The sequence below is a fragment of the Uloborus diversus genome, chromosome 4 (genome assembly GCF_026930045.1).
Source record: "Uloborus diversus isolate 005 chromosome 4, Udiv.v.3.1, whole genome shotgun sequence".
In the NCBI taxonomy this organism is placed as follows: Eukaryota; Metazoa; Arthropoda; class Arachnida; order Araneae; family Uloboridae; genus Uloborus; species Uloborus diversus.
This window is the reverse complement of record NC_072734.1, coordinates 108,763,223-108,780,510: the sequence shown is the minus strand read 5'-3', so window position 1 is coordinate 108,780,510 and position 17,288 is coordinate 108,763,223. Positions and strand designations below refer to the sequence as shown.

Genomic DNA, 17,288 nt, shown 5'->3' with positions numbered 1-17,288 from the left:
AGCTTTAATTAAAAGTTAACGGCTGATTGTTCAAAAAATGCGGGAAATGCCGAATTTCCTATTCGCCAATTTTTTGTACATATGATTGCAAGTGAAATGGAGCTCTATTTAAACAGAATGGCAATGTAAAACATTAAAAGGAAGTAAGGAAGCAAAAAAATGAAAAACCTGTACGCTACATATTTTATTGATGTTAGTACAAAATAAAAGCAACAGATACCAGAAATTCGCAAAAACGAACCGCTTCAAAAATAATCGTGGAAACTTTTTTTCATACATAAATATGATTATTGTTCATTCTAAATCGGAAACATGATTATAAATTTATAAAATTTCATTTTCTTTCCTTGCAAAGAGTGTATTTGCAAAAAAAAAAAAGAAAAAAGGCAAAACCTAGATGGGCAAAACGTTTCCTATTTTTGGAGAAAAATTGGAATCAATTTAAATGCGAGATTCCGTTTTTATTTCTTCACATTTTTAAAAGTTGAGGAATGGAGCCACAAGCAAATATATACTGTATTTTTTTTCAATGGGTATTTTCTACTTTGATATATCATCAATATCGAGGAGTTGCTCATCATTTTTATGTTGCTGCGTTTATGGTAATGTGATTTTTCTGAACATTTAAAATTTTTTTGACAGACTCTTACTCTTTAAGGGGTGCGGCAATTATACAGATGCGGCGTATCCACTGTAAGTTATTGTATTCAGGGCGCCTGATTGAAGGGAGGAGGGACAGATATATGCAGGCATTTGATGTCAGGTGCTCCCCCCTCATTCTCAATTTCGTGAACAATTTCCGAATGAATATTTTTGTTGTATGGTGAGGATTGAGAGAAACTAAATGCCTTCCCTTTTATGCACAGAGAAACATTGGTAACTGAGCTTTGTCTTTGATAAAAATGTTATGTTTACCATGCATAGATGTTTCCTTTTTTTTTTCGTGACAAAAATTTTGGAACAAGGAAGAGATAAAAAATCATCAAACCAATAAAGCAATATTCGTTTTTATTGCTTGATAAAAATTAAAACTGGCCCGTCATTTAAATTTTTCCCCCGGGGTGGCAAGCGAAGGATGTATACTAAATGCAAATTTTATCTGAAAACAACAAAAACCTCACAAACTTGTATAGTTAAGCATTAATTTTCCAAAGCCAGGGAGGGGAGAAATTGACCCCACTGATCCCCATAAATGATGTGCCTGAAACAAAAATTTATGTTGAATGCTTAAAATGCATAACATAATACCCTTTAGTTTACTTATTTCGTTATTTATTTAGTTTAATTATTTTATTGTAAGCTAGTGGTACCCGCACGGCTTTGCCCGTAGTAGAAAACGAAAGGGTCTTTTGGTTCTCCTGTATATTTACAAATAATGAATGGTGAATTTTTCACCAATTGGCTTGCCCATGTTAAGGTTCCACATTATGATAACTTGATAATTTACTCGTCCATCTTATGATAATTTTGCTCGGGAAAATGTTCTTAAAATTGGAATAGAGGAACAAAATCGAATTTTCGAAAAACCGCTTCGAGCTGCACACCCCCATGCTACAAACTAATTTTGTGCCTAATTTCATACAAATCAGCTAAACGGTCTCGGCGCTATATGCGTCACAGAGATCCAAACAGAGTTACAGATATCCAGACAGACATCCAGATATCCAGGACAGAGATCCAGATATACAGAGAGACTTTCAGCTTTATAATTAGTAAAGATTTTATGTCCCATATTTAAGAACAAATTTATTTTAGTTCTGCATTTTCAGTCTTTTTCCATTTTTTCCAATTCATACATCTGCCCCTGCTTATACAAGAATGAATGTCAGCTGCTGATTATCAATACGCTTTTATTAGCTTCACCTGTATGTATGTATCTTGTAACGGAATCTTGCAGCTCAAATTTCGCCCACTTCCTGCGATCGTATTCTTTTGATATTTGGCACGCGACCTCAGACCCGATGACAATGCAATATTCTATAATCAAATTAATTAATTAAATCTTGTAATTGTTAGTTTCCTCCAATTTTAATAAATATTTTGGCATAAATCCAACAATGTGAAAAAGGAAAAAAAATTTAAAAATACATTAAAAAATGCTCGCAAAAATTATTTAAAAATATCTATAAAAACCTTTACTTTTTCTGCATCAGACAAAATTTGTTTCAATGTTCCAAGGTAATTAGAACATGAAATATAATTGTTTTTAACTAATTTCATGCCAAAATTTAGGTGAGCCTTCAGTTGGAAATTCATTGCTGATCAGACCATCGTTGAACAAAACTTTTATTCAAATGCATCTCAAATTTTCAAAGTAATATAAATATGATTTCCGCCAACATACATTGATGACTCACAGTAGCTTCCCATCGGGGTGTTCTTAACTTTAAGACATTACCTCGCACTCGTTTTATAAATAATTTCGTCGTCTGATAATTCTCCAACATAAGACTAAAAAACAGAAAAATAAATAATAGTTTAAAAAACTAAAAAAAATATGATGAACTAAAAAGTGAAAAATAATCTTCCAACATAAGACTGGGGGGCTTCTTATTAGTTGTCTTGAATTTCTTCCATTTGTTGTAATAGCAAAAATGTAAATAGACAGCACCCCACGCTGTTTTGTTTTACATTAAAATTAAGTGATTGGTCAACTACTATCATCCAAAGATTACTTTCCACTTTTTAGTTCATTTTGATACGAAAGCGTGTTTTTTTAGTTTTTTAAACTATTATTTTTTAACTAAAACTAATTTATTTGCTTTGCTTTTTGTATCGTAGTTTATGACAACAGAAACTGAAAGTGTATTTTCAAATGATAAATGGATGCTTTCGATGGAATGTTTTTGTTTTTGACAAAACAAATCTTTCACAAAAATGGTTTTATTGCACCAAAATATGAGATTTATTATCATTATTATTAATATTTTGCTATCGCTATATTGCATTTTATTCTTTCTCATTTAAATTTTTTATTACTGTATTGTTGAAAAGTGTTTCTTTGTTTAGATTTTATTTTCATATTTCTGTAATTAATATCTTCGTTTCCCCCCCCCCCACCTTTTTTTCATACTGATGATTGTCAGCTTGTTTCTTTCGTTTTATTTTTGCGACTCGGTCTTTCATTAAATCCCTTTAATACTTCAAAAGTGCAGTTTATTTTTGGGACAGTTTTAAATCAAAAATTCTGTTAGTTTGTTTTACATTAGAAATAAAATTTACGCTAAATTTGTTTCCTCTTGACGTGTGTAGTCCTATCTCTTCCTATTTTTTCCTACTTTTTAAAGTGATTTTTTTCCTACTTTTCCTACTTTTTTAATTTTTGATTCCTTATTTCCTACTTTTTTCCACCAAAAAACCACTTTGGGGTCTGAGGATTTTTCACAGGGTCTTTTTTGTGAAAAATCATATAACTTTGTGAAAAATCAAATAATTTTGCAGAAAAATTTTTTTTTATTGTAAAAACCAAAACTTAGAATCTTGAGATGGTGGAAACTGCATCGTGGACACATAAAGTTGAGTGTTTTCCCTCTTTTCTGTTGAGAATATCATTCTTGAGTGTTTTTCTAGTATTCGGGTGGGGGGTGGGGGTTGAGGCATCGCTCACTGGGAGATGGGCATCCCTCAAGTATCAATATTTATCTACCATTCTACACCTTGTTAAATTGTACTAGAAATGTTATTTGTATAGTACTTAAAATAACTCAAAAAAAAAAAAAAAAATCAGGCATCGGTTTAGCATTTAACTTTTTGACACAACACCGTTTAAAAGCACAGAGTTTCATTTAAAACTTATAAACTCCATAATCTTTACAAAAATAAAAAAAGATTTTATTTGTTGACCTCTTAAGAAAGCGTACTAAACATCGAAAAATCCGATTCCCATAGTGGATGCCAAGAGATTGCAATCCTGAAAGTCAAGGCATCAAAAATAGAAAAACGGCTTGTAAAAGAAATATTTTTGATAAAATTATTTTAGAATTGCATTTTAGTCCTATGATAAACATATCATCAATGTGACACAATGGAAGCAAAAAAAAATAACCATCAATTCAGCGTTTTAATTTTTGACTCATAAAAGAAAATAGAATTTCGCATTTAAAAACTTGAAAAAAGCCTTGTTACAAAAATAAGGAGACTTTTCATTTATTTGCATCCTAAAAAAGCGAAGTTAGCTTGAAAAAAGAATAAAATGACTCTCATATTGGATGTAAAATGACTCTCATATTGGATGTAAACAGGGTTCATACTCATTTTTAAAAGTAAAAATTAAGGACTTTTTAAGGACTCTCTCAAAAAAAAAGGACTTATCGGGAAAATGATTAGATAGCTTTACGTATACCATTTTAAAGTTTTCCGGGGGGGAAGGGGCAAAGTACATGATACATATTATATATATACACATGCACAAATGCATCAGTTTCCAAAAATCAGGGAGAGGCGCAATCGACCGGGATGTCCCATTATCAGTGAATAAAATTTTAAAATTTCACATCATAGGGATGAGAGTGATCAAAGAGCAAAAAGGAGGAACCCCCCCCCCCAAACAATGAGTTCTTAAAATCAAGCAGAAAAGAGATGAGATCAAAGTGCCCTTTGAGTCCATGACATTCCAAAATTCAACAAAAAATGGCAAATTAACCAGTTTCAAACATAATATGAAAGTTTTTCCCTATTAATTTATTATGCTTGAAATGATTGGGTAGTAATTAATACAATAGATGGCACATATTGTTCTTAAAACATAACATTTAATTCTCAAATTTCAGTCTTAAAAAAAGATTAGGAAAATAGGGATAGCTGTTGAAAATTAGTTGTATATTAAAGCATTATTATTTAGCATACATGATTGGAGTGAGAGGCAAATTGAAGGAAAATAACTAAAATCTCTTTTCTTCAAGATATTTAAACTATTGTTTTGTTATTATTGCTTTTGATCTGTTATTGTTACTAAAATCCTATTTCGAACAAATTTGCTATATCGTACTATTTCTCGCAAGTTTTTTTATTTCTATATAAATTTAAATTTTGAAAGAGAGAAAGCAATTTCTAACTCTTGAGTCATTGAATAAAGCGATTGATGGAGCCAGAGTTCAATCTTGGCTGTATCACTCAATAATATCAATATTTTATATATATATATATATTTTTTTTTTTTTTTTTTTTTTTGAGGGGGGGGTGAATATTTCTTTTACGAAAAAACATTTGAAAATAAATAAATATATATATATAATTAATTATCCTTTTTCCTTGCAATGGAACTCATAGTTTGGTTTTAAAAACTTCATAATATTATTTCACGATTTTAAAAAAAAAAAACTGAAGTTGCTTTATTTAATCTTCAAATTCCAAAAAATTTTACAGGCAGTAAAGCCTAACCAAAACCTTTAGAGATTCACCATAAATGTATTGAAATCTTTTTTAAATACATAAAAATAGTAACCATGACAAGTTTAAATACAATCAGAGACTGTGGGAGTTGGACCATATTTTTTCGATAGTCTTTTGCATTTTTTCTAAAATAAATTTAAGAAATAAAAATATTATTGAAATAATGAAAAAAATAAACAGATATAAAGTAGCATATTGTAAAAAACCTTCCAATATTTAAAAAGATTGAAATATTTGCAGGATGCAAAAAGATTGCAATCTCAAACAAGGCAAGCAATTTTCAGCGAAGCACGTGTTTAACGTGGTTGGCATGTCTCCAAAACATACGTTTTCGGCAGATATCGCGGATTATAAAGATTTGAAGGGGTAAAAAAGAAAAAACTAAGAAAAAGGGGACCAAACTTGATACAGTGGTTAAAATATTAAGGAAATTTTCAGAAAAATAAGGACTTTTTAAGGGTTTTTTAAGGACCTTAATTTTGCTTGATGAAATTAAGGGTTTCTTAAGGGTTTTTTAAGGAAGTACGAACCCTGTAAAAAGATTGAATCTTTCAAACTGTAGGCATCTAAAGAAAAAAACGGTAAATAAAAGTGTTTATTTAAGGTTAATTATCCTTTTTAGCATCAAAAAATCAAACCCATATAGCTTTCTCCCAAAATAACAGTTAAACATTGCACCCCCCAGTTGCTAAAAGGATATAAGTTTGAAGTTGGTAACTCTATCTGAAGCGATGACATCCCCCCCCCCCGCCTCTACTATCATTTGCAGTTCTAAGTTTATTTCGCTGTATATTATTGTTTATTAAATCATGAGAATTGAAAAAGATTAAATCATGAGGGAGAAAATTGCTTATCACGCTTTTCATAGAAGGTTGATGCTTTTTCAGAGATGTTTATAACAACACCGATGCATAAAACAAACAAGCAAAATTATAAACCAAACTGACTTTCAGCTGTTAATTTCTTTCAAAGAAACAAACAACAAGCATTTGGCTGTTGTTTGTTTCTTTGAAAGAAATTATATTTATTTGGCTGTAATAGTTATTTATCGCTTACAAGAGTGCCAATTTTTTTCGCGAAATTTGCAGATTTTGTATAAGCTCATACCTCTAATTTAACTTTAAAAAAGGTTCTAAAAATGATCGTTTTTATCCATGGAAATATACGTTATTTTGATTTGAGATTTGCTCTTTCAATAAACAATTTGTGAAAGATCCGTTTTTGTTTATCAGAATTTTGTGAAGGGTTCGTTTTGGTTGATTGGGATTTTGTGAAAGGTCCGTTTTGGTTGATCGGATTTTTGTGAAGACTCCGTTAAAGGACCCAAATTTCTTCTGGTCAGACTCTTGCTTTTGTGCTATTTTTCTCTTGTTATTTTAGAGTTGAATATGTGACTCTTGGAGGAATAAAAGACTTTGGAAGCTGGAATATGAATGTTAATACATATCAGAAGCAATTCATTTGGGATAAATGCACTGAACTCATTCCAAGTTTAAAGGTATAAATTTTAGCTTTTTGTCTAAAATGTTTTCACTACAAATAAACTTGTTTTTGAGCAAAACCAGTAAATAGCATCAGAAAAAAAAGGTCTAGCAGCAACTTTTTAACATATCAAGCTCTTAATAGCAAAATATGAATTGGAATATGTTTTTAATGCATTTTTCTCAAATAAAATATTTGAGTAAGCACGAAGAAAGTCCATGGTATATTGTCGCCTCAGAGCAACAGTAAGATATCTTACTGTTATTTCTGGGATTTGATATCTTACTGTCGGTCTGAGGCGACGATATACTCTGTCAGAATTTAGCACAAATAAGTTAGATTTAGCATAATTGTATTAAAATGCAAGTGTTAGTAATAGTTGGCTAAAAATTGAATGAACAAAGTATCAGCATGGGCGCCCATATACAAAATTTCAAGGGGGGGCTCAGATATTTCCCCCATGGTTTAGCAGGATATTTTCCCCCATGGAAACCAATTTCAATACAGATTAGAGTTATTAAAAATTGACATTTTTAATAACTTATTCATTAATGGCTGGAGAAAAAATGTTTCTACACTTTGGCAAAGAAAAAAGTACTAAAAGCAAGAAAGTCCTGATTTCTAAAGAGGAGCTTGAGCCTCCACTTGCACCCCTATATGGGCGCCCATGTATCAGAATTTTAAATATGCATAAAAGTTCCTTTACACATACAGAGAATATTCAAAAATGTCCAGTTTGCAGTCACTAAAATTTATTCAGTAAGTTACCGCCCTATAGCCAGGGCTAAGGCAGAAATACATGAAATACACTGCCAGCTCAGTCAATTCCAGCCGAGGACTGCAGTTTCCTTATAGGGCGGTAACTTACTGAATATACCTGCCTTGCCTTCAATATTCAAGTTGAAACGAACCATTGTTTCAGTCACTCTTCTGGTCAGTGCTGATTCTTGTATTAGCTACCGTTTGTTCGGCACTCTTGGCTTCCTTAAGAGGTTTTCCGTCTCTAGCTCAGTCACTCCTATGCAAGCTGTTGAGTGCAAATAAGCACGAAACTGCAGCCCTTGGCTGGAGGGCTGGAATTGACTGAGCTGGCGGTGTATTTCGTGTACTAAAATTTATGTTGATGGAATTAATAAAAAAGATTTTTCTGAAAAGTTGAAATTTATATCAATTCTTGCCATTTGCGGCAGCTTAAGTTAGTAGCAAAAGCTTCAAATACGCGTCTCACTTTCACTCAAAGGTATTATTGGCAAGTGGCCAAATGCTACCAGTATTACTTAATTCACTTTCGCTAAAAGCAAAAGTTATTTAAAAGGGCTAACTGCTGCACAAGTATGGAACAGGTGAAACATTGCTGCAAAATTGACCATTTAATTAGTACAAATACAAATGTGACGACCAGCAACAGGCTCTGGGCCCAGCTAGGCTGGTCCTAGTCAATTAATTAGTCCCCAATGAAGATCAATGGCCCTCTTAAAGCTATCCACTCCCTTGCTCATTACCGCCTCTTCCGGTAAGCTATTCCAAGTGCCCACGACCCTGCTAAAGTAGTAGTTTTTCCTGATTTCCAAGTTAGCCTGAGGTTTAAATAGCTTAAAACAATGACCCCTCGTCCTGCTTTTCCAGCAAAAATTTAATCCATTTACATCTTTCATTTTGATAAATTTAAATAACTGAATCATGTCCCCTCTGACTCTCCTTTGCTCCAGGCTATACATGTTAAGCCTATTAAGTCTGGTATCATAATCTAAATCTGAGAGTCCCCTTACTAATTTAGTTAGCCTTCTTTGAACCCTTTCCAATACAAAAATATCTTTCTTCAGATAAGGCGACCAAAACTGAACAGCATACTCCAAATGAGGTCTTACTAAACTCCTATATAAAGGCAGAAGAACTTTCTTAGATTTGTTTGAAATAGATCTATTGATGAACCCAAGCATTTTGTTGGCTTTGTTACTAGCAATACTGCACTATTGACTAAACTTGAAGTCCTGATTTATAAAGACACCCAGATCCATAACATTTTCTGCCTGATTTATGACTGAACCCTGTAAACGATATCTCATACGCTTATTTCCATGACCTAAGTGTAGCACTTGACATTTCCCTACATTAACTGCCATACCCCATTTATCTGCCCACTTAGTAATATGATCTAAATCCTCTTGCAGCTGTTTTACTTGTTCTTCATTTTCAACAATCCCCATAACTTTTACATCGTCAGCAAAACAATTCATGCTTCCAGAAATATTTTCATTGATGTCATTCTTAAATATAATAAACAAAAGAGGCCCTAAAACTGATCCCTGAGGAACCCCACTTAAAACATCACTCCAATTAGAATGATTTCCTCTCACAACTACTCTTTGCTTCCTACCAGTAAGCCAATTTCTAACCCAAAGTAAAGTTTTTCCTCCTATTCCAATGTCAGCTAACTTGCTGAGAAGAGCAACATGCGGTACCTTGTCAAAAGCTTTTTGAAAATCAATATAAACAACATCCACACATTTTTTGTTATCTAAAGCTGAGGTAACCTTGTCGTAGAAATGCAATAAATTAGTAGTACAGGATTTACCTTTCCTGAAACCATACTGCAAACTAGTCAACAGACTATTAGTCTCTAAGAACATCATGATCTTAATTTTGATCAAAGTTTCGAAAATCTTACAAATCACCGAAGTCAAACTTACAGGTCTATAATTCCCAGCAATACCTTTAGACCCCTTCTTGAAGAGTGGCGTTATGTTAGCCAGCTTCCAGTCCTCTGGCACCGTCCCCGAGTTATAAGAAGCATTGAAAATATTCAAAATAACATCCACTAATTCCTCTGCACATTCAACTAAAATTTTTGGATAAATATTATCTGGTCCCGGAGCTTTAGTTGCATTAATCTTTTTCAAATGAAATAAAACCTCCTCCCTGGAAAATACAAAATCCTCAAGCTGTATAATAGCTTGTGTCTTGTTAGTGTCAACTGTTGAGATACAGTTATCGTTAAACACACTGGAAAAAAAGTTATTCAGAACATTTGCAATATCCTTATCGTTTTGGATTAAATTTCCATACTCATCAACCAAAGGCCCAATTTGACTGTTTTGAGCTTTCCCAGAATTAGCGTAAGCAAAAAACCTCTTAGGGTTCCCATCAATGTCATCTGCCAGCCTTTGCTCCAATTCCCTTTTCTGAATCCGTACCAAATACTTAAAATTTCGCCTTGCCTTACCATACTGGAGCCTCTCCGCACTCTGACCAGTTTCTTTAAACTTACGAAAAGTGGCTTGCTTATAATTAAGAGCTTCTTTAGTCTCCCTGGAGAACCACATGGGCCAAATTTTGGTATTAACACCTTTTCTCCTAAATGGAACATAGTCCCCAACGGTTTTAGCAAGTTTATCCTTAAATTCCGTCCACTGCTGATCTACGTCGCTATTTTCCAACCCTGACGAAAAAACCTCTTTCAAGCTCTGCCTAAGTGCAACAAAATCAGTACGTTTTGTTTCGTTCACTAAATAAAAAGAATCAATAGCTATTTTCAATTTTTTCTCCCAGATTGTTAGTGGCTACACTCATAAATTTTTCTGTTGATTGATAATAATAAGAAAATTATCGTAACACCATTCCATTGACACAGGTTGCCTTCTAAAATTCGAACCGAAGCATTTTGTGATTTTTTAACATATTGCATTCTGTCAAGGAAAGTAACACTGCTCAAAATTTGGAATAACGTACTAACTATTGATTTAAAACCTAAATTTAATGCTCTTTCTTGCCACAAAACTTGCACTAAGTTAGCTTACGTAACTGGTGCATGGTGGCGAAAAACAATATAATCAATACTGACACATCATTAAAATTTCATAGTGTAGAAGAAGCTTTCTCGCAATTTCAGTATTCATCATTAATTTAAACAACAAAAAGTAAGCATCAGTAGTAATATCAACAGCATTATAAATTTTTTGCACAAATTTCAATAATTGAGACTAAATCACTTAAAACTACCTATTGCGTAAAACCTTAATTTTCTCTTATGCTGTTTATTTGAGTTATTTCACTTTCTTTGCCAGGGTGCAATATGTTTTCTAATTGGTGAATAGCAAAAGCAGCAGGCAGAGGGATTTTGTAGTGGGCTTTGTGAAAAAGTAACAAGAATCGCGCAATTCCACATCCACATCCGATCACAAACCCTGACAAGTAAGTGACTGGAACAGTAAGCATGTAAAAATTAAAAAGTAGAGTGCCAAAAATCTTACACCTGATGATTCCTCAAAATAAAAAAACAGAGTAAAACACTCTGTTTTTAAAACTATTCTTCTAGTTATTATTCTTAATATTTATTTTATTTTCAATGAAAAGATTTTTTTTTTTTAATTTTTTGTCCTGTCTATAACGAATGTTTTTGCACAATTCTTTTCCAAAGTGAACAACTTTTTAAAGATTTACAATTGATACAAATCAATTTTTATTCTTTGTCATCTCAGTATTAATTGTTCTGAAAAGTTTTTGGGCTTTTTTAAGCTCAAAAGAGATTTAAAGTTATAAAAAAAACTTGTATTTGAAGTAAATTTTCTATAAAACAAACTTTATTATTTTTATTTGAAAAAAAAATCCTTCTTATTTTTTGAACACAGCAAGATGATGATTCATTTATACTACAAAAAAAAAAAAAAAAAAAAAAAATGATGCAGATACTGGTTTTTCCTGAGATATGACTAATTAAATCTCCCAATTGAAAAGCATAAAAATTGACTTCTACTATTCAGTGTTTTCTGTTGCTTATACTGAAATAGAAAAGTATTAGCTTGAAATTGATACCTCATTTAGCTTAATTGGTTGAAAAATAAAGAAATTGGGGAGATTTTTCGAAATTCATATCAAAAAGGAGATCTCCTAAAAGTGAGCAAAAATCGAATTTTTGAAAAAATTCTCCAAAACTGGATTTTTATTCAAAACATTTAAAAAAAAAATAATTTGAGCTTTCTCATAGATAAGTAAAATTTAGAAAATAACAATGGACAAAATCTGAAAATGAATGACACTTGGCATTAGAACGATTTGGCATGAAATGACTCTCCACTAAGTTTTCATTTACCTATATATTTAATAGTTGAAGTTAGTCATTCATACTGTCTAACCACGGATTGTATGGAAAGGCAAACATGCGGTTTACACGCGGAAATGGAAGCATCTATTGGTTTTCAGGGATGTTAGATTTTGCAGATGTATGTTAGCCTCTAAATTAAGCAGAGTCTCATTCAAATGAGCGGAATACGTGCATAAAATTTTTATTTTTCCCCTCATTCAGATGGAATCGCCTTGACTGGATGTTTGCCAATTCCATACAATCTGTGGTCAAACAGTACCTTGCTTTTCATCTGAGTTTAAAAAATAAATATTATTTAAAATTGTCCTAATAGTACAATAATTTAACAAGGGTTAAGTAAATTTCAAAATTGGAAAAAAAGAACCTAAGTTAACATTTTTTCAGAAAGCTGAAGTGTTATGGGACTGGGTAGGACTACGACCTTTTCGATCTCAAGTACGAGTTGATGGCTGCTTTGTCAAGAGCAACAGAAAGTATAAATTGGTAACTTTTTCCTTTTTTAATTTGAAAACTCCTTAATTGCAGAAACTTTTGATATGCATGAAGTAGCATAATTTTAGAGTCAGAATTACAGAGTAACAATAGATATGAGTTTTCTACACCAATAATCTATCTTGGGGCGCCTTTAGCTCTTTCTCAAATCAGTCACATATTCAGTAATGCATCTATACATGTAATAAAATAAGATGTTTGTTTGTGTGTGTGATGTGCATCTCAGGAAAATAACAAGGCCTAGAAAGATGAAATCTGGTATACAGGTGCAATTTTTACTGACAATGCACCTCAGGCTTTGATTTTTGATATTTTAATTAGAAAAAAAGTTGTTTAATGTTTTATGTGATTTTTAGCACTTTTTACCTCACAAACCGAACTAATCGTGCACGAAAAATATTTTTTGTACTCTAGCGTAGGATATTTAATTTTAAATATGATGACTGCAAAAAGTTTGAAGATACACCAATTTTTACATTTTATATGAATTTTTGAAAAAAACCTTTATTTTTCATTTTTTCCTGGGTTTAATTTTTTTCAAAAAGCATATAAGACTCCTTTCTAAAAATTAAGTACGTAATGATGAAAACACTTCACTCTTCAGAAAAAAAAAGAAGTTTTCAAAAATATGCAATAGTAATTTTTTTTTCTCTTATGCAGCTGACGTTACAATCTAGATTTTGATTTGATATTCAGGAATCAAATCTTAATCGCACCATTTTTTTTTTTTTTTCTTTTTTACTATTGCTTATTTTTATATTTTACGATGTCATGACCACATGATTTAACAGCAGCGTTTGCTTTTTTCTTTACTTTTTTTAATTTAGGGATTTCATTTCTTTCTTTTTCCATCCCTCCGCTCCCTGGTGGAGGTTTTGCTGTGTCTATTATATGTTAAGTAACAAATTTGTGCCCATTTAATTCATTAAAACTAATTTTTTTTTCTTTTGCAAACGCTACTTTTTACACTACAGGGAATATAGGAGGGAGCTTTTTTTTTACGCAATGAATTAAATAAAGCGCACGTTTTTAAAGTTTTTTTTTCATTAGGAAAGAGGCGGAGAGGTTAAAACAAATAGAAATGGATAAGAAATTTTCGAGATAGATCATATAGGAAGACAGCTGCTGAAGGGGGCAATCTTGGCGAAAAAGGTGAATGGTACAAAACACAACTAGAGATAGATGCAGAAAATATTTTGTTCAAATTAATATTGAAAAAGATTAATACCCCTGTAGGTGGCTGCTTGCATAGAAAGGTGAATGGCATAAAAAGGAGAGCCAGGTGATCGCCAGAGCGCAAGTGAACATTGAATGCAAATTTTAAAAAGTATACCATTTGAAAAGTTTTGCATTTTAGTATTGCAATAAATCATAATATTACCCAGCAAGTGAGACTTCATCACAAAATCAGTTTTAAATTTTCACTTAGTTTAAGTGAAATAAAATTTTAACTACATCTCAACCCTCTCAAGAGGATTTAGAATGAATGAGCAAGCTGTGAAACAAGTATTGTTTGAGATAATGGCACACACGTGAAATATTTCCAGTTATCTTAAAACATTTTTTAAACTGTAATGAAATACAATCTTATAGATAAGTTTTACTGCTAACCATTTCCTGATGTTACGAAAAATATACCTTTTTACTAGAAATTTTTAAAGTTTGAATCTCTTTTTTTATTATGCATTTAATAAAGGCTTTCTAAACCCACCAAACTATGTGAAGTAATGGTTGTACAACATATGTATGCTTTAAAAATTTTTATGTTTTGTGCAATTAATTTTTATCCTTTTGTGTTTGTAGGTTGTAAATAACTATGGTCACGGAGGGCATGGAGTTGCCCTTTCTTGGGGAACAGCTCAAGAAGCTACAAGAATTGTCAAAAAATTGCTTTTATCAAAAAGTATTACAGCTTCAAAATTGTGAATTTTGTTCGAAGTGAATAATGTGGAATCAATTCCACAATAATTATTTTCTTTAATGTCTGTGAAATTGAAATTTACCAATTACTGTTTTTGTTTTCGATCAACGACTATCTGCAGAAACCAGTGATATGCAATATTTAAAATCAGTGATTAAATTGTTTATATTAAAGAAACTGTTTAAACACTAATCTTCTTCCTACAAGCTTCTGGGACAAACAGTCAATGATTCATTGTCATGAGAAAGACCAATGCAGCCATTGATCAAAAGCAGCTCTTCTACAGGATTCCCTTAACATTAGCTGCAAAGAAATCTAGGTCAGGCCCATGTGCACAGTACAAATATATTGCAAACAATGTCATGAAGAAAATTGGACACAATTTAATAGAGAAATAGCCAGAAAAATGACAAAAAAAGTTGCCACCTTTTGTAGTACGTAAAGCAACTTTTTTTTTTTACATTGTTTCAAAAAATCCATTAAAGGTTTTTGATAAGTACGTTAATGATAAGATCCCAAAATTACTCAAAACTTATGAAAGCGATATGATCATTTTCTTCCAAATTACATTTTATACTGTCGGGTAGCAATGATTAGCGATGAGCAGTGACTAAATGGCAGCTAATTTGTCAAAGGAAATATCCTTCCCCATTGCTACCATATCTTTAACTTATGTAGTAACAGTGGCTGGTGATCCATTATAATGGAATTCTTTTATCATCAGGGCTTTTCAGCTGAAAATGATAGTTTGTAGTGTGCTGGAACAGGGAGGAACTCCTAGAGAACAGATCTGAAAATCAATGAATATGCATATATTATTTGATCGACTGATTTGTACAAAACCATGGTAGCATTCAGGGCCAACAATTATGCGGTCATGCTGGAAGAATAGCTTCAAGCAGTTCCACAGAATTCAAAATTAAGACAGCAAAAGGTCCTCTTGCCTTTGCAGTTCTTCTGATCGACACAACTTTCAGAATGTCTTGCCAGTATTAACTCCTACAATTTAGCAAACAAAGAAGATCCTTTTTTTTGGAGAGATAGCTATGTAATACTAGTCACTTGTACTATTTCTTTTATTGAACATGAAGAAAACTTTATTATTATTAATTGCAGATAAAAGTTTATTGTTGAGGTAATAAAATTCAAATTTAATGTATTATGTTTTTATTTTTTTTAAACCACTCACCAGCCATTCACTTTTCAATTTCTAAATCCAACAAAGAAAAGTAATTTTTTTGTCTTTTTATTTCATTTTATTTTGCATGTAAATAATAGAAATTGTTAAGTTTTAAATTCACTAAGCTCCCTATGATGCCTATGAAATTAATGTAGTAAAAGCATTTTGAAAAGAAAACAAAACTTTATTCAGTGCAACAGATCAGATATAATAACCATCAATATATATATACATTTCAAATATATTTTGACTTACAGAGCCATTTCAAAATTTGACTGTTTGGTACATATTCTTACAAAGTTTCATAAATTATGTTAAAAACATTTTAAATGGAATTTTTTTTCGGAAGAAACAAATATTGTAAGAAATGGAAGAATATTGAACACTAAAATCCAGAAGCTTTTTCTATAAATTTTATTTTAATGTTTAGGATTGCCTGAAATGCAATTATATTGACTTTAAAGTAACCGGCAATAAAAACACTGATTTTGCTTATATTTTTACTATATAAGAAGTAAAATTAATGATTATGTAGGTAATTATTGATTGAATGTCAATGCACATTGAACTAACAAGCAGATATGCTAGTTAGTTCCTTGCACAGTGGTTATTATTTTTTTCCGTTCTAGTGTTTTATCCATATTTGCAAAAAAATATTTTCTAATATTTTCATACACAAATAATTTAAAATGCAAGTAAATTTCAGAAAACAAAACATTTGTGATGAAATGCAAGTTACCTTCGACTAAAATGTTTCAATTATTTTTAATAATTTCCTCTGAACAGTCCGATATCTCTATTGCCTTTCATGACTTAAATGAAATTTGGTGATAAAAATTAATGCATAGCCTTGTTTTAATTGACTTATACTCTCTCCATTTCAAAAATATTTCTTAGGGTTAGGCATTCATTTAATACATTTATAAATACTCACAATTTAGCATATATAATATAGAATACAAAATCTGCATAGGGAAAAAATTCAAATGCACTGGAAGTATGATTCGTTAAACAAATATTAAAAATGCAACTAGGTGTTGCAACACGCCTTCCTTTACTTATATTATGGCAGGAAAGGATGGAATGGGTAGAGAACATTTACAATCTATGAGATAAGCGTAAAATGGTTCAAAAGTTCTCTACTTCACAAAATAAGAAGTGAATTAAAAATCTCAAAAAATATAGTTATTTAATTTGAATCAAAAGCATGAATGAAATATAGGGCATTCCATATAAGATATATATGCCACTAACTAAAGGAAAATTAGAGGAAGAAAAAAAACTTAAAAGGCAGGATTTAATAATATATTTTACGTTACTTTACTCTTAATATAAATCATTCTTGTAAAAGTACTTATGATTTCATTTTCTTATTCTATAGTGTTTCATGTTCTGTAATCTTCAGTGCAAGACAAAAAGATTTGCATTCATTTTGAAGTTTTAAGCTGAAGGTAAAATCTTAAAACAAAATGGGCATAAAAAAAGAAATGGCATTAAAAAAAACATTTTCGATTTGTTTTCCTGTAGTAAGATATTATCAATGAGAAATTTACCATAATGACTCTTCCTTCATTAACAAGTACTTTTATTGCACTAAAAGTGTTATCAACAATTTTCATGCAGAACCAAACTGCTTTCCTCAAAAAATAATATGACTGTATTTCATTTTACAGGAAAAGGAGTAAAATTATTTTATTTTGACATTTTACATTCAGGGCTCC

General features: G+C 31.4%; 1 protein-coding gene across 1 annotated transcript in view; it reads left to right on the top strand.

Annotated features, from left to right (window-relative positions):
* Nucleotides 1–15,528, top strand: part of LOC129219742 (D-aspartate oxidase-like) — a 28,646-nt gene extending 13,118 nt beyond the window's left edge. Inside the window, exons 8-10 of the mRNA XM_054854030.1 lie at nt 6,772–6,889; nt 12,359–12,457; nt 14,270–15,528. Coding sequence (XP_054710005.1) covers nt 6,772–6,889; nt 12,359–12,457; nt 14,270–14,392 — 340 coding nt within the window. The 3' untranslated portion in view covers nt 14,393–15,528. The remainder of the gene's footprint in view (nt 1–6,771; nt 6,890–12,358; nt 12,458–14,269) is intronic.
* The last annotated feature ends 1,760 nt before the right edge of the window (nt 15,529–17,288 follow it).